Source organism: Psittacula echo (genome assembly GCF_963264785.1).
Source record: "Psittacula echo genome assembly, chromosome: 15".
Classification (NCBI taxonomy): domain Eukaryota; kingdom Metazoa; phylum Chordata; class Aves; order Psittaciformes; family Psittacidae; genus Psittacula; species Psittacula echo.
This window is the reverse complement of record NC_137751.1, coordinates 2,206,231-2,233,682: the sequence shown is the minus strand read 5'-3', so window position 1 is coordinate 2,233,682 and position 27,452 is coordinate 2,206,231. Positions and strand designations below refer to the sequence as shown.

At 41.7% G+C, this 27,452-nt stretch overlaps 1 protein-coding gene across 1 annotated transcript; it reads right to left on the bottom strand.

The window, feature by feature from the left end:
• On the bottom strand, positions 1–26,692 carry APPBP2 (amyloid beta precursor protein binding protein 2; the record flags this gene model as incomplete). Its single annotated transcript, XM_080629824.1, has 13 exons — positions 1–5,993; positions 6,730–6,895; positions 7,327–7,517; positions 7,898–7,983; positions 8,173–8,297; positions 8,637–8,742; positions 8,828–8,895; positions 9,358–9,447; positions 10,169–10,337; positions 14,732–14,855; positions 15,416–15,567; positions 16,690–16,778; positions 26,552–26,692. The coding sequence occupies 13 exons, from the start codon at positions 26,690–26,692 to the stop codon at positions 5,740–5,742; spliced, it is 1,761 nt and encodes a 586-aa protein (XP_080485950.1). The 3' UTR covers positions 1–5,739.
• Between the last annotated feature and the right edge of the window lie 760 nt (positions 26,693–27,452).

Below are 27,452 nucleotides of genomic sequence, written 5' to 3'. Positions count from 1 at the left end.
TATTTCATTTTAGCAATACAGGTACAGAATATCACAATGCTGGTTACAAACATAGTGTGGTTTGATGGGTACAAAGAATGCCGGGCACTGCAGTCCGTGAGGAGGAGCATACGGAACGTTAAGTCTTGACACGACAAGTGGGGTATCTCCAAGGTCTAGTAATGATGGAGGTACTTTCCTATCAATGAATGTGGCACTACAGGCAGAGATTCTGGTTTAGAGGAGGGGGGTGTATACGCAGTTGGATTTATTCAGTTATACAGTTCAAGCAACATCTTTTTTAAAATGCTATTAAATTAAAATCCCCTGTAGTTCAATAAAGTATAAAAATAGTACTGAACCTGGTAATATTCAATCAAATGTAGAGTTCATTCACATCGTTAAGTCATAAAGATACTGTAAAGTTGTAGTTACCATGGCAACATCGCTTCCCATAGAGGGACATACATCAAAGAAAAGAAGTTACACATATGGTACCTGCGACAATTACTTAGCGATCCAACACTGAACTTGTGCACCACAAACCAAGTCTCTAAATAGCTCTATATATTTATATAGTATATATCTTTGTCATCTTTAAACTTTACTTCTGAAGAAAGGAAAACAAAAATGTGCACTTCAACAAACTCACTAAGGCCACTCATGCTATAGATACCGAGGATTGCAAGGACAGATTGGTACACAAGACCCTAGAGCACGCGCCTTTCCATCACCGAAGGGAAACCGGGTTCACTGCCTAAAACATTCCTGAGATTTCGGGACAAAAGCGTCACCAGTGCTGCCAGTTCTTCACACACAGTTTGAGTCTGCTTCCAGGTCAAGGAAGTTTCCTCCCTGCTACTCAAGAGGGATCCTCGCAGGGCCACGACACACAAGGCGCCACAGGCCAGTTGTGTTGAATGGGGAGAGACCCACACCGAGGAGTCAGATCTGCAACTGGTGTTTGGGCAGTCGTTGGTGTTATAGAACAGAAAGGAAAAGAGAAGGGGGAAACAACCACCTTTAGAGGAAATAAAGTGTTTTCTGCACAGGCAGCAGAGGGGGGGGGGATCTCTGCTTAAAGACTGGTAATGGCAACATCTCCACTGTGCTACCCGCTGCTGGCCTGCGGCCTCAAACCCCACCAAATCAAGTGAAGGTTTTGTCAACAGCTTCAATCATGTTTTAGGCACGATGCATTTCTCCCGTTTGCACTCTCCCCACATGTAGGACTATAAAAAGGAAATCAAGTTAAATGTGCATTTGTTGTACCATGAGAAGCAGCGCAATGGCACCTGGAGCAAACTTCACACTGCAGCACACTGACAGAAAAACTTCATTCTTTCAACTTATAAAAGAACATCTTTGCCCTATAAATTAGAATTCAACAACAAAACCCCTTCAACATTACTTCACAAGAACTGTGTGCAAAAGGAAGAGTCCCAACCAGCAGGTACCGCTGCAGAGCACCTGCACAGGCAGGGACACCACGGCAGACACTTTGCAGGTTGTTATTTGGAGGCTGGAGAGGGACTCTTCATCAGGGACTGCAGTGATAGGACAAGAGGTGATGGGTTCAAACTGAAACAGGGGAAGCTCAGGCTGGATCTAAGGAAGAAGCTCTTTACTATGAGGATGGTGAGGCCCTGGAACAGGTTGCCCAAGGAAGCGGTAAATGCTCCATCCCTGGCAGTGTTCAAGGCCAGGCTGCACAGAGCCTTGGGTGACATGGTCTAAAGTGAGGCATCCCTGCCCATGGCAGGGGTTTGAAACTAGATGACCTTAAGGTCCTTTCCAACCCAAACCATTCTATGACTCTATAATTAATACTGTGCCATCAAAGCGACCAAAGACCCATTAGGGACCAACAGTCACGGTTGGTTTACTTCAAGTAGCTGAGGGATACACTGATTTTCAAATCTTCCTGCAACTTTTGTCAGCTCTTAAAGCCTTCGTGTACTTCTTCCCTTCCCCAAACCACACACAGCAGCCCCAGTTCCAACAACAGTGGAGAAATCCTGATACCACCTTCCTCCCTCCTTCCAACTGCAGGGTTTGCATAAAGGAGCATAGAGATCATTCACTCAAATGACACTATACTGAAAAAGAAATACTAAGGGTTTAAACAACAGTTACAATCATCTACTTTAAGGTGACCCCTGTCCTCACCACGTGTATCCCACTACTCTGGTGTGATTTCATTACTTACCTTCAAGATGCATCCCACTGGATTTCCACTCTCGGCTCTCCCCTGTCAGTGCAGCCCCAACCAGCCTCTATGAAATGCCAATAACTCATTAACTTCCTCCAGCGCTTGGAGTCGCAGGGGCACGAGCTCTGGGGGCTGTCACACAGCTCCCTCCCCAGGACTCACGCTCGATGTACAAGGAAAGCCTGTGCCAGGGGCACGGCAGGAGGGGAATGCCCCAGCTCTGCTCCCAAGAGAAAACCATGGGGATTGCACCCTAGCTCTGCCTGGTGCCCGAGCCATTGAATACTGCAGTAACACCACCAGACCTACTCCAACCGCACTGGCACAGCAGGACGGGCATTTACCTTCCTCTGAAGTCATCCAGCTGGACTCCTACTTTCTCAAAGGTATCAAACTGTAACAGCAGAGACAGCAATCACTGACCAACAGCACCACATTTCAGTCACCAGATGCTGATACAAACACATTCCGGAGCTCAATTCAGGAGGCACGGAACCAAGAACTAGAAAGGTTGCATTTATGTTATTACACGGAGAAACGAGTATCACACCCGCAGCAAGGACAGCATCAGGGTAAAGTTCCATGCTCTGCAGAGCGGCAACAGAACATTTTGCAGGCAACAGCAAAGTCGTTCCACGAACCTCCTGCACTTGAACAGCTTTAGCCATTGGCCACTGCCACCTTTCTCCATCATTTACATGCCTTGGTGTGACTGGAGTTGTGGAGATGCTACAATGAGATCAACTCAAGAGTCCAGTCAGGATTTAATCCAGTCCCATGAAAAGCATGCTATGGGTCTTACAAGGATCACTGCCAACTACTCTTGACCGAGTCAACATCTCTTAGTCAAAGTCTGCTACCAAGGAGATCTTGGGTGACATTTAGGACCTTAGCTCCTTCCAGACAAGCCAATGCACCAAAGTATTATTAACGTGCTGGTGAAGCAGCTTTGGGAAAGAAAGAGAACTCCACCAAACCCAGCAAGGCTGGAGAGCAAAGCTACAGTTAAACCAACTGAACTGAGGCATTTGGTTGTCAGAGACAAGCGTGACACCTCCCTGTCCTGCCCCATGCTGGACACTCTCCTGGCTGCCTTAACTTGAAGGCAAACAGTGAAAGACAGACACAAAGCAGAGGTGAAACAACAGCAGGGGTTCGTGTAGGCCACTGACACTGGTGTCAGTCAAGCAACACCCCTCGCCCCAAACACAGAACCTTGAGGTCTTTGAGATCCCTCAGTCAATAGCTAGAAATGGAGAGCCAGGACTGGAAATCCCAAGCAAAGAAACAGTCTGCAGGTAAAGGAAGCACAAATCCATGCACCCAGCCTGACGCTTTTGAACACTTCTGCAGTACAGGAGATACAACACAGCTCCTCGAGGACAATTCTAGGCCCGCCGTCCCTGCCTAAGTTCTGACACCAGTCATACGCACTTCATCCAAGTAGTTTTAATAGGACATTGGAATTTGTAAGAACTTTATAATTCATCAGTGGGCATTCAGGGATAAAAGCATTCTGCCTTGCAGACAGCTGCATGGTTGTAGCACCTCACAGTCATAAACAAAAACACCTATAAATAAATTAGAGTTTAAATCCACACATAGCTAAGTTGGATTTTCACTGAAGAGCCACTGAGGTTACACTGCAGTCTTAATACCATGGGGACGTTCTTCTAATGCAAATACTTTTCAAGTCAGTGAAGATATTCTAAGCATACAATCCTTACGTCTGCATTCACTAATCACATAACTGCATTTTAAAGATGGTATTATTCAGCCTTTTCCCACAAAAATATACTTGAAGGCACCAGGATATGAACTATCGCTCTGTTCAGTTCTTACGAGTCATGGCTGAGATTCCTATTTCTGCTCTGCACTCTGTCTTGAAGACCACCACACAGCTTCCCCTGTCCCAGACTTCATGCAGGAATTAAAAGCCAGACCCCAAAGATGCTGCTCAGACCAAGCCCTGGAGGAAGCGTGCTCAGAGCCCCAGCACAGACTGGCCTTTGACAGCCCAGACACAAACCCCTGAAAATAGGGGCTGTGGGGAAGGAGAAAACCCGGAACCGACAGAATGTGAACTACAGGAGCATGCTTTGTGCTGCTCTAAGAGGAACTGAGGTAACAGCAGTGAGTTGTTCCTAGTTGGCTACATTACACAGATCTTCAAATGAGATTTACCTCAACATTGAAAAGCACAAAGAAAACCAAAACCAACACCCAAACCAAAAAGCCACACAACCAAGCAGGCCCCCCAAAAGCAGAAAAATTAAGACAAGCTAGTGAGATAGGCATTATAAGAGGATCTTTACAGCTCTTCTGCTTTTTCAATTAATATAAAGGAATCGGTTTCTGGTTGTACTCTTGTTTAATGTAGAAATGAAGCATCACAAGAAAATAAAAAGAAAAGACCTGTTTGTGCTTTTTGGCATTTTCCACTGACCCCTGCGGACTGTACAAGGAGTTGTGTTCTCCAGAAACACAGGTTCAACTGAATTGGAATACAAAACTATTAACTGGTATAAACAAGTTACTGCCTCAATTATTAAAGCCCATTCAAAAAGGAGAGAAAGAAAAGAGATGGCTGCAGGAAATAGTTAAAGCATTTCTAGTTTTTGCTTGTGGCATCGACATTAATATTTGTATAAGCTCACTAGGTAAAGACATGCCATCGCAACCGCTAAAGAACGTTCACTTCCTAGGTTTGTATCTATTACATGAATATAATTTTGCACTGATCATACATCTAAATGAAATAATCCTACTGTAAAAGTGAATGCAGGGGCAGAAATATTAAATTAAAGCCACTGGTCCAAAAACTGTTTCTAGCAGGCTGGTCCACTTTCGATTTTCCTGGTCCTGTTCAGAAGATGAGCACTCTCGGTTGGTACCAAAGAAAACTACGACTGCTGGTCTACTGGATCCTCTACCACTGATCGATGAACACTGGTCCAGTTCAGGGTGTTCACAACAACACATGGTGGTGACTGGCTTAACCCCCTGGCACGGTTCACAAAGAGTATGTTGTTCTCCAGAGTGGTTCTTTGCCACTTTTCTTCTTAAGGCAGACCCAAGGCTAGGGCATCCGCCCTTCTCTTGATATTTACGATTAACTTTGCTATGTGTACAGTAGAAAGACCCTTCTCCTGTAACTTCTTATCGTACAGCATTTGTTCTATGTATCAGCAGAAAGCTCTTGATGAAACCTTCCATTCATAATAAGAATGCAACTCTTTTGAGCTCAAACAGTTTTATTTAAGGTTTTCTTGCAGACTTTCTGCAAAGTAGCTTCTTTTGAAAGAAGAGAGAAAGAAGGGGTTTTCTGGAATACCAAGTTCAAAATGTGAGCCGAACTAAACATGCCATACACATGCTGATAAGAATTTAACACACATTCATCCGTATGGGCACTCTTCAGTAGACTGGACCAGTGTTTCAATGCAAATTCCAGCCCCCAGAGAACTACAAGGTTTAGATTTCACAGTATGACTTTTCCCCCTGTAACCTGGGGGGAAAAAACCTTAACTGGTTTATTGACCAAGTTCTTAACTACTCTGTCCATCAACGTTCTGAGACATCAGAAAAGACTGGACCACTTCTTCAGTGGATTGAGGGCTGGTGCTTACGTCCTCCAGAGCATCTGTAACCGAGAACTGCCGATCCCGCAACCGGTTCCAATTGGCCAAAATATTGTGGTATTCAAAAACTTTCTCGTAATTGCCAATGGAATTGTACAGTTTAATGAGACCTCTGTAATCATATTCAAGTCCACTGTATCCTTCCCCAAAAAGCTTCTTTCCTAAAGAAATCCAAAAGAAAACAAAATTAAAAGCTTACACCTTATTTCTGCTGTCATTTTTTAACTGACACCACGAACTTTTTTGTTACGGTGAATCAAGAACCCCAACAATATGCAAGCTTCCTGAAGGATGCTTTGAAGTCTATCTACCTCCTACTTTCAGGATATTGGAACTTGTCCTCAGGGACTCTATGACTGGATCATTAATTGCGCTGCAGCTTTACATGCACAGTCACATAAAGGCTTTTCTGTAACACACTGTACAGAACTGTACAGACGGTCTCCAAGCTGAGCCGCAGCATAGCCCAAAAATGCATTTGATTTGGAATTATAAGTTTACTGCAAATGATAACAGGCAACAAAAATATTTAATGAGAACACAGTCAGGCTGATGGGCACAATGGTTCTCCATTCCTTTCACAATTTAACTACATTCTGCACTTCCAACCACAGCTCCAAAATGTAATCTAAAGACAAACACCCAAGCTTCTAATTACTCTGTTTCCAGACGCTTTCAAGAATGAATTGTGATGAAGCACTGAAAATAATACAATTCCAGAATTCAATCCCTGGGAGAACATTCAAGAAAAAGCATTGTACTTAGATTGCAACCACATATGAAATAAACCAGGCTGCATTGCAGTAAAAGTTGTGTATTAAAAACTTGAATACATGACTTAATGTTTCCCGCAGTACTAAACCTTCTATACAGTCACACATTTTAAGAATCACCTACCAATTGCTATGGACCTCAAATAGAGCTTTTCAGCATTTTCATACTGGTTCATATCATAGTTATAGAGAGAAGCTAGATGGCCCACTGACAGGGCAACTTCATAATCTTCTTGACCTAGAAGCTGCTCCTTAATCTGAATTGCCTTGATGTGCATTTCTTCTGCTTCCTATGAGGATCAAATTCACAGAGGTCAGTCAGACACCATGCACCGTAACATAAAAAGGCGAGGAAAACAAGGCAAGTTTAAAGACATGTAACTACGTAGAAGCTAAATAGTCTGTAGTATTTTATAAAAGGAAAAAAGAAAGCCAAAACTAAATCAAGTTCTTCAAGCTCTTAGTCAAGTGGATCAGCAAGCAGTATTGCTCTTTCTGTTGTCAAGATTGCTGTCACCCTGTCTCTGAAGGCATCATGCATCTCAGTGCATTCTTTTTGTGCAAAGCTTTAGAGAGATGAATTATAAAGTACAAGTTTTCCAGTTGTAAAGCTACCACCTGACGTTATGAATCATGGACACTGAAAATCATCATTTGTTGTGGCAGATTTATAGATGTCTGCAGATTTTAAGTTAAGACCTTAAGGTCAGTATAATCTTACCTTAAACTTTCTCATGGACTGATACAGTCTTCCAAGGTTGCCATAGTGTTTTGCTGTTTGTACATTAAACTCCCCAAAGGCTTTTTTAGCTAACTGGAGTGAGGACAGATGCAAGTCATGAGCTTCCTGAAGTAATCTCTGCTCAGTTTCCTTGTTGTGACAGTCTATTGCAATCTCCTCCAAGATAAGTGCTGAACGTGGGAGAGGAAAAACAACGTTACTGTGGCCCAAACACAAAGAGGTGTTAACTGTAGGCAGCCAGAAGCCTTCTATCCAAGACACCTCATCAGACTTTGTGTTTATTACAAACTGTTTTCAAACAGGTTACACCAGATATCAAGCTCCCAACATGTATTTTTATACTCTCCAGTCCTTCAAAGGTGAAGTTTTAAAGAAAGGATTTATGTATTTTACAAGTGTGTTGGCAGAGGACACTGAGGGCTAAAATTATTCCAGAGTGACATCCATTTGAGGAAAAAACAGTTGTGACATTGCCTCTGTTTGGGAACCGAATGAACACACCTGAGCGAGTGATTTCAAACTGTCCCTGTAACACAGTGAAGGGTCCTACCTTTAACTCGCTTTGAAGATGCCAAGAGAAGATGGTCTTCTGGGAGAATGTGAGTTATAATGCCAATAGCACGTTCAGCATGGAATCTGAAAGTTTAAGTAACGCATTCAAGATACATATAGACAAGTTAACAGCTGACTGATAAAATATTAGAAACATTAATGCAATTAACTGAAGCATTTAAATTCTAACTGGACAGTCCGTATCATTTAAGAACATTTTTCTCTCCTTACAGGACTAACTTTGCTGCCAGTGCCTCAAACACTTGTACTCACAGTGCATTGTCAAACTTTCCAGAGCTGTACTGGTGAACATATGAAGAGTAAGCCAAGTCTTCATGAGCTGTAGCTACATGGATGTTTTTACCACCAAATACTGACTGCCGGATATCAAGAGCTGTCTGAAAGAGTTACAAGAAAAGCATTTCATCCGTCAATACACCAAAAAAACCCAAATCAATCTCTCTCGTTGCTAAAAAGGGGGGAAAATAATCTACTGGCTCTGAAATTCTGTGGGCCTACGTATTTGAGACACTGAATATATAAAAGCCACTTTGGAGTCAAAGTACCACTTTTGAGGGTACTTTGGTGGTTTTATTTTTTAAAGAACACGCATTGCAGTCATTTAATCAACTATTATTTATCTCCATGAATTAACGCATGTGAATTTCAGCAGAAACATTTCAGAGACTACGAGGATCAAGGGAAACTGAAGAGACACACTTAGTCCTGCTGCATACCTGATAGATGGCAACAGACTGGCATATATTGTCTACGTTGAGCAGATAAAATCCGTAGTCTAGTAATGTATCAGAGTATTTGGGGTGCTTGGCTCCAAAATGCTCCCTGTAGAAATACACTTCTATTACAAGCTGAAGCAAGAGAAATGCAGTTTCGAAAGGTTTGGGGTTTTTTTTGGAATGCCACTCACCTGGCAAGGTATACTGCATGCTTTATCAGCTGCTCAGCCTTCTTGAATTCACGTTTTACAACACAAGCCTAAACAGGTTGAAATGAAGCGTGTGAAGAGGTGCACACTCCCAACTCATCTCCTCCAGACACTGGTGCACATCCTAACTACTACTTTTAATTTCAAAATATGGTTACTAAAGGATTTCTCAGTTATTTAAGAAAAGATTGACAGACAACATTCACAAACTTCTATTTTATCCTGACTAAAGGGCTGGTGATGTACCTAGTCTAGATCAAACAGGGAACAGAGCACCTTTCCAGGGAATGCTCTCAGATTAACTTTGTCATGATGTTCATTTGAACAGCTGGAGCTCAAAACCAACCCTCCCCCAGGTCTGAGACAGAGGTGGATCAATTAAACACAACTAACAAGCCCTAAGGCTCATGAAATGAACCTGGTTACCCAGGTATACTGGAGCTACCACCTATGCTCACCCGTTCTTGGTAGCAATTTAGTTACAAAAGAAACATGGAAGAGTTTTAGTTCACCTTTGAAGCTTGTCGTAAAACATCCACTACTACTTTTACAGGCAGGCCAACTGTGATCTCCTTCATGGCTTCTATGCACCATTTATAAGCCTGTTGAACAAAGTTACCAACATAATGAAGCTGGAACTTCACAAGGTTGCAATATTAAGAAAAAATATCTTTTGGCTATGAACAGTATAATGGTCACTTACATCACAAAAGTTAAATACTGTTGATTACTTCTATGTAATGAAACTTGTTCAGAGATGTGTTAGGACGGACTTAAAAAGCACTCTTACGGTTAATACTGAATGTGTAAGTATTTTATGCTAGCCTAAGGCATGTATTATAACAACTTGCACTGACAAAAAGGGGTATTTTATAAACTTCCAAGTAATCCTCACGATTCCTATTGTGTAAGACAACTTCCTGGTCAGTGTACTTAAGAGCTAAAGGAAAACCGCAGTTTATGCAGCGGTTACACTTCAGGCAGTTTTTATAAGATAGGTGCAAACAATTGTTAGCTGTGTTCAGCTATTCAGTTTCACCTATTAAAAATCAGCTTTTTAATGTGGTATTTCCTTTACAGATGACCAACACATACCACTAATTATCACACATCATTTCTTAATGTTGGTCAAAGTACTCAGAACAGTACACAGTAAACCGTCAATACATCAAGTATTCCTCAGGCACTGCCACACAGGGACCAAAACCAAGGATCAGGAGCTCCAGCTAGACAGATGAAGTGAATACTGAGCCAGTCATGGAACATCCAAGCAGATTTCATAACCAGTTTTCTGAAGCAAAACGAAATCAAAATCCCACTCACCTCATCGTAGTGGCTCTTGGCAAAGAGCAGTGCACACAGCTCCCCGTAGAGTGCCGCTTTGTTCGCCTGCTGACCGTGTTTTGCAAGTTTGTCCATGTAAGACTGAGCCAGTTTGAATGTTTCCTCTCCCAAGTGATATTTACAGTTACCATTTCGAACGTGCAGCAACCTTAGGAATATGTAAAGAGATAATCTAAATGGTGTCTGAATAAACCACGTCAATGTACAGTAGTACCACGGAGCTGCAATTTGTACTATACATCCAATAGAATCAGGCTATCATCCCAACAAAGCTGCCCTGAGTTCAGTACAGCAGAGCTATTTACTGTGTAACATTTCAGTACTCCCCTGGCTTTGTCTCTTGCATGGCAAGAATTGCTACTGCTGGAGATGTCAACTGATTTTACGTATTGATACAGTCCTACATATTCAGAGCTTCAGATTCTACATATTCATCACTTCGGTGTGGTGGATTTGAGGTTGTTTTTTTCTCCTAAAACAGTCTTCTCAACACTGATAAAATTCTACTTTCAAACCCCTGTAATATACAGTATTAAAACCCTTCCACCTCCTTTCCCCAGTACGGTAAACTGAAACAGACACTGGGTAAGCACAGACATTGCTAGCTCTCACACGTCTCTGCACTTTTCCCTCCAAACTCAAGTAGCCCAGCACTTCACAAGGGGGCATTTGTTGTTTAGGGGGGCGTCTTCACAACAGATTCAATCACATCCATTTGAGATGATGTCCAGCACTGACTCAGCACCGCCAGAAGACTATTCTATTGAACCAGGTCACAGCAATTCTAAAACCCCTCTCCTCCACCTTGGCCCATCTTCCAGTCTGCTGCCTTCCCATTTGAAGGATTAACAGAAGCTTCCTGAAACAACAGCCAAATGCACACAATAAAACACAGCACTACTGAAACACACTCTTTTTTCTCTAGAGAAATAACAACTTCAGCTTCTGGCATTGATTTAAAGCAAAAGTAAAGACTTTTTTCCTCCCCTCCCTTAGTGTAGGCTGACGCTTATTTACTTTAAAGAGATACATTCAAAATGTGTGTTATCATATTCCAAGCCTAAAGGGCAGAACTGTATTCCCACTCATTGCAGGCTAAGAGGAGACAGCTGTTCCTTCTCCATTGCAAATGCCTGCCATCTAGCACACATGAAATTTCGGTAAATTAACCTCCATTGTCCCTCCTGCAAATCTGTTATTAGACAATGAGCAATGGAGATTGAAAAACATCAGGCAGGCCCTCACAGACTGAGGACAATAGGACACAGGAAGAGAAATACACAGAGTGAAGCAGACTGTAATTCTGTACTGCAGAGAGGCTACAACTCAAAGTGGGAGCTCATACATAGGTACAGCATTTTATTCCTTTTATGATACATTATGATAGATCCTCCAACAAACTGGTAAGGGAGAAGAAGGAACAGTGAGGTTTTTGATCAAATGCTTCTCTTCTCTAAACCCATTTCCTGTTAGCATTTGCTCCAGGTAGAGATTTAAGCTATTGTAGCCGAGCCTCCTGCAGTAGCAAAACAATACATCGAAGCTCGCCTTCTGAGTTCAGCCTGCCTCTAACTTAGTCTCTCCCTACACCTTCCTAAGGAAACGTATCATGAAACTCGAGCACTAACAGGAGAGGAAATCAAGTTCACGTTTTCACAAGGGAGCACACAGCAATGTGTGAGCCATGCAAGAGAACATCAAAAGAAATGACAAGACCTTCAAAACACCCCTGAAACAAGCTACACAAACACCAGCTTTCCATGAAATGCAGCAACACGGCTCAAAAACAGAAAGGAAAAAAGCAACAGCCACATTTTTCCTTAAGTTAGGTCTGAGAACTGAACATGATGTAGAAGTGCACCATGTTCTGGGTGACAGGCAGCAGAACACTATCTAGCATTCATGCAACAAGAGAGGAATTTGAAAGAAATTTGAGAGAAAACTAAGCAATTACACTTTCCCTAAAGAAAGAAACTGTTTTGTCTACACCATTCAGTTGGGAGCTGCTATGCAACGTCAAAAATAAGAAGCCCAAATCCCATATAATGGTATAAGCCAGTAGGGATGGTGCTGCAATTTCGATAAGCGCCTGGAAAAGATAATATCCAGTATCTGGATGCTGCAGTGATAGGGTCTAAAACCAAAGAAATCAACCAAAAAAACCAGGCTAAGCCTAACCCAATCCTCTAGGATAAGCAGAGTTTATGTGATCCAGTTTAGAGTAACAAGAAATCCTTTATTAATCCAAAGGAATTTTAGAAGATAAAGCCAAGAGGAAGAAAAAAAATGCCTTAGGACATTTATGCTAATAGCTATGAATCATTTTGTTGTCTGCAATAATAGCTTTTGGGGAATAGCTCCCCCCTTCCAATCATTCTCTAAGAGCATACAAACATAGCAAACAGTGTTACACAGCAGTTTAGAAGTCCAAGAACATCACAAAAAAACCCAAAGAATCAGTAAAATGTGAAGCAATGACGTGAGAGAACCATGTATTTGTACTATGCATTTGTGCCTTCTTGTTTAACATCTAATAATGAAGGAAAGGAAACCAAAAGGAGCACAAACATGCAGAAAAGTAGCATACAGGCTCGTAGAAATCTCAGATCTTCACATTTTCTCAAGTTTCTCCATACAATTTACTATTGTTAGTACAAACAAGCACCAAATTCTATATACATAACACTAAACTCTGCATGTTTTAAACCTCATTCTATTATTAGCACAATGCATTCATTTCCCAGAGATCAGACTTGTGAGCTTTTAGAGTAAGAGCAGCCACTTTTTTTAAAAGAGTGTCATATTTTTAGAAGCTGGACTTATTCTCTGGAAATTCCACCTACCTCTGGTGCAAGCACAATGGTAAGGACAAGATATTCCACAGCAGGGATTAGACAGCAACAACAAAAAGATTATCTTACTGCCTCATGACTTCAAAGCTGAGTATAATGACTGTGCTCTCCCACAAAAAGAGTGTTCCAAATTCCTTCTATTATCATTTCCAAATAAATGATGCTGTTATTTGACTGTTTGGGAGAGGCCTGAAAATAAAGCAGTGTCTCCTCATTCAGAGCGCTGCCCAGAGGGACTTGATGTTACAAGAAGGCCGGCCATCAGTTGCCCAAACTGAATTAACATCCCCAGTTCATCCTAATATCAGATGGTTTTTCCTAGCACAAAGTGAAAATCATCTCCCCACAGCTTTGTGGGCTGTACACAGCTGTCCACCAGAGTCACCTTTTTGACTTTATTTACCTTCCCTTCATTTTTCCCCCCTATTTGGAGAAAGAGAGGTAGTTCATTTTTCAGGCACCTTCTCCAGCTTGACAAGCAGCCTGATACAACTTTTAGATTAATTAAGAGAACGAAAGACCAAGTACTAACAGCGCTACTATATATATATCATTCCCCAGCTCTAGGAAGGTGTACATGTGCCCAGTCTTTTCCTGGCATCATCTTATTTCTGGAAGAAGACCCAGTGGTAGCTGGCAGCGCAGAACAAGGCAGAGCAGCAGCTACTGTCAAGGCCCTCTGGTTGGCATATAAAATAAGCAGCTACTGGCAAAGCCTATTTATCCTTCATATTTGTCCAACTATAACACGATACACAGGGTTTTTCTGAGCAGCTTCACAAAACAAGCTTTGCCCTATATTCAGATAAATACAGTACATACTTTGTTGCTCATTACAACAGCTAAAAAGAAATAATCCTATTTTAACTAGGCTCACTAGCACACACCTATTCAAACACATACCTGGAGCATGCAAAAGAGGTCAGTCGTGGTGTTACCAACAAAAACAAGCCAGCTACTCACTGCAGGCTGCAGCAGGGCAGCACACACTGAGGTACAACTAAAAACTCAAAGATAATCTTGGAGGCCTCTGTGAATGGAAGTGGAAGCTCCAGGGACAAGACAACAGCCTTGAGAAACAAGGTACAAACGCCAAACGCATCCTAAAAGCAAAAATTCTTTTCCAAATGTTTAAGCTGTGGCTAAAGGCGTCCACAAGAACTGGACATTTAAACGTCTACCCCATCACACAGTTCAGTAGCACAGTTATAGAGCAAGAGAACTCACTGGATCTGCAATCAGGAGAGGTGTGTTTTTCTTTTATTCTGTCTCAACTGTGCTTACATCACTTCTGTTCGGATTTGCCAAATTCTTCTTGTAGTATATATAAATTCAGCAAACACCAACACAGAACACTCCTTCATATGCAAACCCCCTTGAAAACACCAAGGTGCTGGACCACTCTCACGGCCCAGCATCTGTTACCCATGACACATTAAGCAGAATGGCAAAATGGCTTTTCTTTTTTTCGCCCCCACTGAACTGTGATGCCAGTTTACAAGCAGAAAACCCAGGGGTTAGCACAAAACAAGCACCTCCTGAGCTTCCGCTCTAGCCAGGAAAGTATTCTAGTGCAGCCGAACACTAAAGGGAGCACCTGAAGCTTGATGGCTCCAAAGCATTAATATGTCCAAAGACACATTAATGTGCATTTCACAGTAAGATTTACAGGAATTAAAGGTGAGCTCACCTTACACAGCATTCTACGGCACGAAACCAGTGAAGGATTTCATCGTGAAGGGTGCATAACTGAAGGCAGGAGAGAAATACCTTCTCAGCATCACTGTACCAGCCTGCATCTGATAGGAACCCCCCTGGAAAAAAAACCAACATAAATCAAGAACAAAGAGAAATTTGAACAGCAAAACACCTTTTTAAGAGAAACACGGTTTGCCCAAGTCTTGTAAGGAAACTTATTACTTATTTCACAGAACTGTACATATATAAGAATCCTGTCAAGGTTAAATCCTCCAGTCCTGAATTGAAAAGGATGAAATATAAGAGCAGAGAAATTCTCCTTCAGTTGAAGATGACTTTTTGGTATTACATAGTCTTCCTACAGTTTTCTGGCAAGAAATATTTACCAATACTAAAGTTATGCAAAGTCTTAATGTTAAGACTTCACATCAGCAAACAAACTTTAAAGCTAAGACACCTGAAATAACAAAGATGAGCCTAGATATCCTTAGATATAAAAATCCAAAGCATTTTTCTTAAGACACCAAGTAGTTTTCTAAAAATGACATTCCAAAACCACATGTGCTCTTTAAAAAGAAGCCACAGACATTAACAGGAAAAAAGATAAGCATTAGCTTAACTGAAGCTTGCATGAAAGAAAGGATCACACTTTAAACAGCCTATCATCACCAGTTACCTAAAACAAAACCAATCTGGATTGCTTTTTCTTTTACAGCAGAATCCGACTCTGCAATGTAGGAGCACCGTCTACTGAAAGAATAGGCCAGTACAGAAGCAACTTTTACTCCATGGTCCATCAAAGCCTGGAAGCAGTGATGAAGCAGATGCCTGAAACAAAAGAAAACAGAATTTGATTACCGATGAAGTTTTTAAAGCATTGCAGCCAGTTGGCTCTTGAGTGCCATGAATTCAAATGAGTAGTGATTCAGAGAAATAACTCCAACCCTCTCTCAAACCAAAACCAGATGAACACAAGCATACGTGTCAATCTCAAGGCTAATGGATTACAGTTGTTGGATTATCCAACAAATAAAGTGAGCGTACATAAAGTTCTTTACTAGGACACCCTCCACTATAAGCAAAACACAAGCTACCCACACAATACTCGAACTGGAAAACAACATTTTCAGCTAAAACTTCATGGGAGGGAAGCCTCAAATCCACCCTCACCCCACAAGTCCCATTGAAATTGCCAGTAGACGAGCAATGACGAAGCCATGAACATCACACACACACACACACAATGGGAAGGAGGCATGTCTAAAGACTCAAAAACTATTCCAGTTACAAAAAATGTCAAGTTCTGAGCATAACACCACAAATTCAAATATTTAATGACAGGAAAACTCTTTAAACTGGGGCGACCCTATCAGCTTGATAACTCTTCACTTAGGATTTGGTACAACAGCTAACAGGTACTTCAGCACTGCTCAGGACTGGCTGAGTACTGATCAGTTGGTGGTGAGCAACCAGCGTCTTTTTGCATTGCTTGTTTTTCTTGTTTGTGCTTTTTTCCTCTCTCTGTTGTTTTCCTTCCCCCTCCCCCCCCTTTTAAAAAAAATTATTATTAAATTAACTTTATGTCAACCCACAAGTTTTCACGCTGTTACCCTTCCAATTCTCTCCCCATCCCACTGGTGGGTGAGTGAGCAGCTGTGTGGCTGTCAGCTGCCTACCACGGTTAAACTGTGGCACAGCAACAACAAAGAAAGCACTCTGGGGACCAAGTGCCACAGATGACTTTGTACATTTACATAGAGGTTCTAATTATTTTATTTTTTGGAACAGAGAAAGACTTTGTAAGTTAAAAGCTCATCTGTAAATCTAAAGAAATATTCTTATGGTTAACACATGGGCTACTAAGACCAAGAAAATTACAGATCTTCCAAATTCAAAACGCAGATCAAGGAAGAGCTGAAATAAGATTTATCAGTATATAAAGATACTTACCTTTTATCTAAAGCTCGAAGCACCTTCGCAAAAACTTCTAGTTCACAAAATTCACTACCCAGCTGACACAAGCGGCCCTGCTGGTAAAGCTGAAAGAAAAAGAGAAATACATTTTATAGTTTAAGAGTGAGTTCTTCTGGGAAGTTCAGCTTAATACTAAAGACTTGGGACAAAATCCAGATTTCAAAGTCTTGAAATACAGCAGATGTAATAGTTCCACTGTCTGTGAGCCACACACAGGCAGTGTTTGTGAGTAACAGTTCCACCTTCTCCATACAAGAGCACAACTTTAGTGTTTAAAAACTGAGCACACCAGCTATTAGAGCTCCATAGGTGGTTTCAAGGCAGGGGGGGGGAGCTATCTATGAATGTATTTCGGTATCTATGTTCACCTGCATCATCAAAACAGCAGTACATGACACACCAGAAAGCCAAGACAAAAATCAAGAAACCTGTAAAGTCAGCAAAAAATACAACAAATAGCTTGTTTCATACCAAGTTCTTTGAAAACATTTTAAAATTACACAGAATCTTGCACACAGGGGCACAAATGGATTTTTTTATATATGTGTGTGCGTATGTATGTAAACTCCAAAACCACAAGTTCTACAAGGACTGAATCACCAATACCCAGAGCTAAAGCCAGGCATGAGCCCACACCCATTAATACCTGAGCTCACACACATAAAGCCTGCCTCAGTAAATAGGACTCAAGTGAATCTGTGCATGCATTTACAAAAAGCAGTGGCTAGTTTTATGCCTAAGCTGATTTGTATCTACAGATAAGCAAATATATCAGTAGACTTGCTCATAAAAAACAAACTGTGGAGACAGTTCTTTATGCAAAGCACAGTTAACTTGCAGAGCTATCTGCCACATTATGCTATAAATACTGAGAATTTACCTAGGTACAAAAGCAACAGTACAAATATATGTCAAAAATCCACTGCAGGCTAGTAATTCCTGACATCTTGAAGCCCCTGAACCACAAATGACTGCAAGCGGGGTACGTAACCAAAGGTGGTTCCACTATACCCTTGCCATAGCTATGTGTGGCATCACCAGCTGCTGCTAGAGGTACAGTACTGGGTCACACAGGAATATGCAGCACAACTGTTATTTTAGCTGGTCTAGTAAAAAAAGCCCACAAACACCATACACACCCTTTTAAAATTAAAGAGAGGAATAAAAAGGGAGACATTGGTAGCTTACGTCTCTCAGGCACTTCCATAGAAGCTCCACCTTTCAACATAGGCCATTTGAGATTCATTTGTGCTCCTCTGTGGTATGTGCTACATGATGCTACATCAGAAGTACAGCTATCCTTATGTAAGCAAAGGTAAGGCCAAGAGAACACATTAGAGATGCTCAATTACAAACATATTTACTCAAAGTGTTAATATTCCTCTCAGTTTTAGTAATTTACAATAAAACATTTTATTGTTGAGCATCTTGTGTCTGGTTCACCTTCTTCTCCAATGAAATTGGAAGCAGCTGAATTGGGTATTCAGTACACAGCATGTGAGAAAATCTCCTCCAGCCAGAAACTTAGTTTTGGTCAACTCTTACAAAAGCACATGACACTGATTCCACAGCACAGCAAGTCTGTTATTTTAACAACAGATCCTACAAAAAAGACTTCAAAAATACTGTGACCTAATAATGTCAATTGCCAGAAATGAATGTTTTCCTTTCAGTGCTCTATTTTGCTGGGAAGAGGGGGGGAAAAAAAAAAAAAAAAGGAAGTTTTTCAAAAAACAGCACAAGTTTGCATGCAAAGTTACTCTTCAGCTAAAACAGTGCCAGGTCCCTATACTTCAAAGGGATCAGTTTCTTCTGAAGCCATATTCTCTCTGGCAGCAAAAGAACATCCAGTCTAGTGTATTTAAAAACTACAGGCATGGTTAAGTGTCCTCATTTTCTTCAGCACAGCTGTCTAACAGTAACTGTTCTATAAACCCTAGAACATATTTTCCACAGTCAAAAAGATGATTAAATCCTGCCCGGCATCCCATGCCCAAAACATCAATAATTGATGAGATCATTTCTGGAAGAAAATAAGACTCAACCCAAGCTATTTCACCAGGACTTAGGACAATCGGAAGTACTATCACATGTTCAACAATTAGTTTTTCAATCAAGTAAATCATCATTTCCTCTTATCACCTCACAGCACTAACTAAAAATCCCAGAGGTTACTCTGATACTAGTTTACCAAATACTAACTGCAGTAAGAGGTTTCAGAATTAATGCATCTATGAGGTTGCACAATGTTATGCGCCCACTGCTACATGTGATACTTAAACTGCTAACAAATAAATGCCCTGGTTGGATGGGAAGGAGGGGGAAGGTCCCAAACTACACCCTCAATTTTGACACATCAATTATTTTCATGTAAAATTTGTCTTACAGCCCAAAGGTCCAAGCCTGCTTATCTGCACATATCCCAATTCAAAGATAACCACTTGCACTATTCTGGCATACAAAAAACCTAACCTACTTTTCACTTGTATAACCAGAAATACAGTAGCCTTGGGACACTTATCATGCTATTCACTCCTTCCCTTGACACACTGGCAAGCATTTCTAAGGAACTAACTCAGTTGGAAGTCTCCTGAAACCATTGGAGATGTTACAGCAATATTTTCAAGCAAAATTTGACATGGAAATAGCGAGTATACGTCAAAACTGTGAAGCAATTCCAGGAGATGCAGTAACACTCATTTGTTCATTGAGAAGCAGTTGCAAGCACTGAGGAAACAGTTCTCTTGTTAAAGCTCTAGAGAGACGAAATTCCTGACCACAAGCCTTGCTACAGAACATGAAAAACAAACCAAAATTAACGATTCAAGAAAAACATGTCCTGACAAGAATGGCAGAGGTTTGGACTTCTGAAGAACTATTCTTTTTGTGAGAAACAGATGCCTTTTAGACACAAAATTAACCTATTTGGAGCTTAACAGAGATTCATTTTTCTTTAACTATGGAAAAATGAATAAAAGCCTTCTAATTTCGTCAGCTCACCCTGACACATTAATTCTGGCACTCAAGACAGGAACCAAGGGATAAATTTAATATACAGGCTTATTACATACATGCACAATCAAGCTGTTTTGCATAGAGTGAGAGAAAACCACTGTGTTTCTCCTCTAGGATCTGAGGCTTAGTATTTGACTTGTAACACATCCACCTAAACATGTAAAGCTGCATATAGTGGTATCCCCAATCAAGCATATTAATAATGTCAACCTATCTATTATTATATCATCACACATGCAATCTATCAAAGCACTTGTCAAATTTCTCTCTCTGGAGAGATCAAGCTGAGCTTAAACTGCATCCTAGCAAACCCCTGGAAATAAAAGTCAAAGATGTGTTAAACTGCAAGCAAAAGTAAAGCCCTAACACAAAGAAAAGGCGATAGGGTAGTTGTAGCACCAGGATTCTGGGCACTGTGCACAAGAGAAAAGACTTTCCAAACCTTAGGAAAAAAATTAATAGTAATTTCTTAAAGCAGCTGGAGGTTAATCCTAACCAGTTGTAGAAGACTCCCAAGAAGAGGAACTGTTGCATACACAGCTTGAAAAATATGTTCCTGTTGCTCCAGTCTGGAAGAAATAATATGGAGATTTCAGTAAGAATTAAAGATACAAGGAATTCCAAGTAGCTCCCAGCATGTTTAGTCATATCTAATTCTAATGGGGAATTTTATGCCAAATTCAGGGAGGACTGTATACATAATCAACAAACATCAGTATCTGGGAAAAGAGGCTTGGCTGTAAACACAATCTTCCTCCCCTACTCAACAAGAAGGAAAAAGTTTACCTGAGAGCCAACAGTGGAATGAATCAATCTGTTGACAAATGACTCTATAGATGGTGTGTGGGGGAACAGCCTTAGAAAATAATCAGGCATTTAGGGACATTTGATTCTTTTCAATCAATTTCAAAACCATCTGCAAAGCTTCTGGACAAGCATTAGTTCTACTGGATACCGTTTGAGGCGTAAGAAATGCAAGCTTCACAGCTCTGAGAAAATACGGCTAAATACTGGGCTTTATGAACCTCCCTCAAATAATAATCAGGAAACAAAAACCCAAAACAACCTGATTGAATAAGCCTAACTTCTGAAACAACTTTTGAGCCTACTGCTTTCACACACAGCACACTTCCTCCCATCTTCCCACTCACTCTTCCCTCTGTACATCAGCAAAGCTTTTTGCATCGTACACAGAGTCCAGCATAAGCAGTATGAAGCCTGAGCCTTAGTCACACACACGATTCTCAGCAGCAGTAAATGGGAAACCCAGCTTGCTTTGAAGTTAAATCAGTACAAAGGAAATGAAGTGGAAATTGGAATTACTGTTTCAGCAGGAGCCGAGCACCTCTGTTCAGATGTGACCTCATTATCTGAATTATGATGAGTTCTAGTGTTTACGACTCAACAACAAGGATACTGAAAATATGGGGGAGCTAGCACATATCAGGATAAGAAAACATGCCCTATAGTTAGAGGTTCAAAGAGGAAAAAAGGAAAAGCAGAGTAACAGGAGTTAGAAGACATGACAAGGAAAGATGGTTCGGTTCTAACCTATATTTAGATTACAGAACTAAGGCACGTGTTAAAATTAAGAGCAATAATTGGAAAAAACCTCATGAAGTGACAGTTCTCCTTCACTATGAGGCTTGAATTTAAAAAGGTGATACAAGGACACCATTTAATTCAACCAGGACTTGGTGAAGTCCTACTGCACACATTACTCAGAGTCTAACCAGCTCATCAGAACGGTTGGACATGTGTGCACACATGCAGAAAGCATGATAATTTCCCACATTTACATTTCATTTCTGACCCCCGAAAATACAGCAGCATGAGTGCAATCAGGTCTGTGTGAAGTCACACTGGCCAATCACAGCAGAAGTCCTACAAAATATGACCTGTTTGTCCTGGGATTCTTTGCCTCCCTCCCGCATCACTTGTACTCCTCCGATCAGAAAACCTCAGAACTAAAGAGGAAAAGCTACACTTTATTTCATGGATAGTTTATCCTCTTCACTCTCATCAAATACTGAAGAGACTGAAGGGGGACAAACTGGTTTTATTCTAATTTAGAGAAATTATGCTTATAATGATTCTTCATCAGTAAAAAAAAACAAACCCCAACTCTACTGCAATGCAGAGAATGGATGTTCTATTGCTTGTTGTGAACAGTCAGCAAATTCCTGTTTATTCATTTTATTTGGTTCAGAGAATATCCAGATGTGACCCAAGAGCTTTTATTAGCCATGCTTGGGCTTTTTTCTCTTAGCAGGATACAGTGAAGAGAAGTGATACAGCAGCTACACTCATTGTTATAGAATTTGGAGCTATCAGGATGTAAACTCAGAATGTTTTGATTCATATCAAGGTAGGAGCACTTCAGAAGTTTAATCTGCCACTTCAAAGAGAAAGCATAATTATAGTCTTCTGGATTTTGCCTAAAAATGAAAAGCAAAACAAGTTAGAGTGCAATTACTAAAGGTTACAGGTCTGAACTAACTAACAACAAATTAATGTCATCTCCAATTGTTCCTGTGGTTGATGATCTCATCACCAAACACGCAAAGAACATTAAACCCAAATGATTTTCAAGGAAAAACAGTGTAAAAAGAGAAAAACATGATCCGGAAAAGATATTCCAAAAGGAAAATAAATATTGCATGAAACTCTTTGCTAGCCAATATAAGACCAAGGCCATTCTGCTAGTGTGTTAACTGCAATAAATATCTATGAACCAAAGAAATGATATCATTACACAAAATAGAATGTAAAGCTGAGGCACAGGGGAAAGAACTGAATTCTGTATAAGAGAGTAACTGAACACTCGTCGAACTGGATATATCTTATTTCTATCACCAGAAACAAGATTCTTTACATTACCTCCCTCAAAACACTATCCTCTCCCCAACAAACTACAAAATATTTAATTTTATTTTCCTCAGTTTTTGATTTCTTGAGGATTTACAGTTTATTCCAGCTGTCACTTGCTTTTTAATACAGAATTTTGGCATTTGCAAGTGCTGCCTGCTAGGCATATCCTATTTAACATGAGATCCAGCATATTTTTTCTTTGGCTTCTAAAAATTACACCTCCTCTGTCTCTTTTCCCCCAAAGGATGAGAAAGAGAACCTAACTAGTTCTACCAGGAAACAATACAAGCAGGATATACACAAACCTGGCAAAGACACAAACGAAACAAAATATGATATGTTTGCACATCTGTATTTTTCCCCCTCCTCGGATGCAGGTGTGACTTGTAACAATACTACTTATTAAGATCTTAAAAATGCAGCTGAGATTAATAAGACATTTAAATATTTTTAGCACAAATGTAGACTTGAAAAATTCCAATATATATATATTTCCCAAATTCCAAGCGTCTTGCCCTGTCTCTATTCTTTTTCTAATGGTTGCAAGGAAAAGTTAAAGACAGTAACACCCTTCTGGACCACTACAGTTTTGTTGTTTTACTACAATCATGATTATTTGATCCTGCCTTGTTTTAAACTTTAGTCATTGCTCAAGAACACTACAGAAAGATAAATACACTTACTATGAGGAACCTGCCTGCTTCCATCACCTCACAGCACAGCCCATTTCTAACTAAGTTCACAACAAAGAACATTCTGCAACTATCCCATGTTTGATTCCTTGTTAACTGCACAGGTTTATGAGGCAAGTCCTAGAAGTTAACAATTCCAGAATTTTAGAATCAAAAGCAATTGCATTTCTCAGGGAATGGTAAATAAAGACAATGTATCATAACAACAGAGCCAACCACTGGATTGGAGGGTGCCCTGCGGAAAAAACAAAGACCAAAGACACTCTGCTAGCATTTTTCTCCCTTTGAGATAATAACAATTGATTATCTCTGCTGCTGCAATAGTCGTGTAGCTTACCTTGTCAATCAATGGGAACAGGCTGGCAAACTGTGCAAGACTGGCAAATGTTAAGTTTGAGCATTCATACCAATATGTATGAATAAAAGAAAAATATGAGCATGATAAAAGGAAAGTAAGTTCTGTATTGCCACTTCCAATGAACATCTGTGTATCAAAATAAAATCTGACTGATAAGATCTTTGATTTTTTACAAAATCAGCAGCAGTTTCTCCAATATCCCAAGCTATGATTAATACCTGGATAACAAACCATTACTTAAAAGTTGGTTCTAGTCTTTAACATAAATTTTTCTTCCTTTTATTAATCAGAGAAAGTGATTCTCTGCTTTTTTCAAGGTCTAAATACAAGTATATTAATACAAATCCTCAATTACAAGTCACTTTTCCTCAGCTGTATTTAAAGAATAATCACTATTCCATGTGATACTAACAACTAACATCCCCTCAACACAGCAGCAACCGCTACCACCGAAGTCTTTTCCTTGTCTTACTTGAAAAACTATTTGTGACTTTGGAAATTCTACTTCTGCTTTAAAGAACTTGCTGGTCAGGATGCAGCGAACACAGCTCAAGAATCTGAAATGGTGTTTAATATTCACGGGATTTCGAAAATAACTGTATCCAGAACCAAAACAGTAAAACAAGCACCACACGCAACACAAGGACTATCCAAAGGTGTGATGCTGTCCTCATCCTAACCTAACTCAGCTACGTCATTTGTATTGCTGTAGCCATCCAAATAGATATCAAGAACCAGTCACTAAGCATTGTATAGGTGCATATAAAATGCAAACACTGTTCCAAAAGACTTGTAATCTGGGCTAGGCTTCAAGCTACTCATTGCAGGCAGACATCTCCGCACACAGAACACCATTTAGTAAGGGCAGAGGACTTCCTCCCAGCATCCCATCAAAGATTTAGTTACAGTTGGTATAAGCTAACCTGAATGTGACTATTGAAGAGGACAGGTCACCTACACTGGAAAAGCGTTAATGACCCAAGTAGTGAAGATATGGAAGACCAGCCTCCCATTGGCAGCAATGGCAAAACACCTGCACTGTGTAGCCAGGTTTTATTTACTCTGTATGTGGACATCTTACAGATGTGTATTTGTAAGAGGAATATGAGTGCACCTCACACATTTCAGATTATCAAAGATTGTCCTGTTGTAAACCACAGAAATAATAGGAAAAGCAATGCAAATTGTTGTCATTAACAGAGATTATACTGGCTAGTGATTAGTACAACGAAACATTATTTTGAGGACTTGGCATGTTTATCATCTGCCCAACAAGACACCATACCAATGTACACAAGCAGAACAAACAGATTAGAAAGTCTTTAAAAGTCAGATATACTACTGGTTCATCATGGAACAGCTCCACATGATTCTGATTCAACACAACCCCTGAAGAGTGCTAATAAAAGGATAAGAAATCAATGAACTATTATGCTCACACACAGATGAGGTTTTAAGCAATCTGGGAATAATACATACTTGAACGTACCAATGCATGCCAAGCATGTATTGGAGGGTTTTGGTTTTATGGTTTTAAAAGCCAACAAGCACCATCCTTTCATCTGCACGAACACCAGGACAGGCAATGCCAAGAAAGTTTATTTGTCAATGGTCGTACCTACCAAGAGTTAAAAATAAACCCCAAAAAATCCTTCCACATTATTAGCTCCATATCTTCAGGTAATTGTTATATGTGAACCACATCATCTGTGAGCACACTTGTACGTGGTAAAAAGGAGTTTCCATATTTCTCAACGTATAAAGAAGAAAAATAATAGCTAGTTTACAGAAAACATACCTGCCTCTTTCAGCTCTGTAGAAACAATTCCTGTCTCTAGTGAAGATCAGCCTTCCTTGTAAACACTACTATTACTCCGCATATGCGAGGGGCCAGTATGCCCAATCATAAAGATTCATCTAAAGAATCACTTCATTCAGCACATCCTGTATTTTCAGAAATTTGCTGACAGAGGAAAGAAGGGTTATCCCCCATCTTAGGGGTTTCCTTTGTTCAGGGTTATTTGGTGTGTTTGGTTTTGGGTTTTCTGTTTCTCTCCTGGTGAATGCTCATTTCCAGCTGTTCCTGCACACGAATGAAATGCCCATTTAGTGGACAATAGAAATTAATGGACCATCTCAGTGTACCTTTTACTCTAACTCTGGATATTTTAAAGGCAGCTGAATGAGAAACAACCCTTTCAGGAAAGAATGATTTAAGGCTAATAAACTGTATCATTAAATGAGTCTCAATTCTTTTCATCTGGTTCCTACCATATCATTAAAGAAGACACAAGAGCACGGCAAACTCCGCTCCTTCTACCACTGACATCACCTTCTCCAATACATTAAAAGGAAAATATATATTCCAACACAGACAACGCGGTCCCATTCTGCCCCTACCCGTTCTCCGCCTTCAAACGCAAAGAGGTCGAGGAGGCATCTTCCCCCGCCCCCAGGCCTCACCCCCGGTCCCCATCGGCAGGCCCCTTCCCCATGTCCTCCGCAGCGACGCTGCCCCAGCCTCCATTCCGCGGCCCTGGGCTCTCCAGCAAAGCAGGCACCCACAACCGGAGGAGGAAGCCGCAGGCCCCCGGCTCTGCCCGAGCCTCCTCCGGCGCCTCCCCTCCTTCAGCCGCAGCCCAGGCGGCCCCACATAGGCCCTCACTCCCCCAGCCCGTCCTTCGGGCCCTACTCCGCTCCGGCGTGCCAGCAGAGCCGACGTGGGGACGCGGCCCGGCGATCCCTCACCACCCAGCCCCCCGGGGCAAAGCCTGCAGCAGGCCGGGCACGGAACTCTCCTCCCTCCTCCTCCTCCTCCCCCGGCCCACTTCTCCTTCCATCTCCCCCAGGCCCCGCCGGGCCCGGGCCCGGCCGCGCTCGGCCCCCCGCCACCTCCCCGTACCTTGTAGTACACGTCGAACTGGATGTTCTCGGGCAGCGAACGGATGTCCCTGCGCCTGGCCCGCCCGTAACTATCCACCACGGCCGAGATCGCCGTGTTATAGAGCGTCTCGGGCACCCACTCCAGCTCCACCGCCGCCATCTTGGGTGTGCGGAGCCGCCTTCCCCCCACCCACCACCACCACCCCCCCCCGCTCCTCCTCTCGCGGCTCGCGCCCCGGGGCTCCCGCCGCCCTGCCTGGGGAGGGAGCGGCGGCGGCGGCGGCGGCCGAAGCCCGGGGGACGTGGGGGAAGAATGGAAGGGACTCATCCACCTGAACGCAGGGCACAGTGGGAGCCCCAGAGCAGTAAAAAGCTAATGTAGTGCTATGGGGTTGTATCGAGGGGGTGAGGGAAAATACTGGGGAGACGGGCATGGGGGTGAAGCAAGAAGCGAGGTGTGGTAGGGCTGTGACTTGTGACAGGATGTGGCCTAGCCTTCAGATGACCGCCATCGTCAGGAATGGTGTCTTCCCCACATCCGACGTGGGGCTTGGGGCTGGGCGGCTCTGGGGGCTTTGTTTGCACGGGAACAATGGAGTGGGCACCCCCAGAGGCCTCAAGAGGGGGCCTTGAGTTACCCGCTTTCCAGGGCCTGCCGAGCCCTAGACCAAGCTGAAGTGTGGTAATTACAGCTTAACTTGTGGTAATATACTGCTGATATTGGGCGTTCTGTGGCTTTCAGGTGTATTGGCAGCTCAAGGTGAGCGTTATTTGGGAGCCTGGCGTTTGAGGGGAGTTGCTAAAGTACCTGAAGTGTACCTGCGTCATCTGGTGTTCCTCGTTGGCTGCTGTGTGGTAAAAACACCCTTTTACCCGTTTAAATTGACTCTGACCCATGTGGAAATGGAACTCTTATTTTG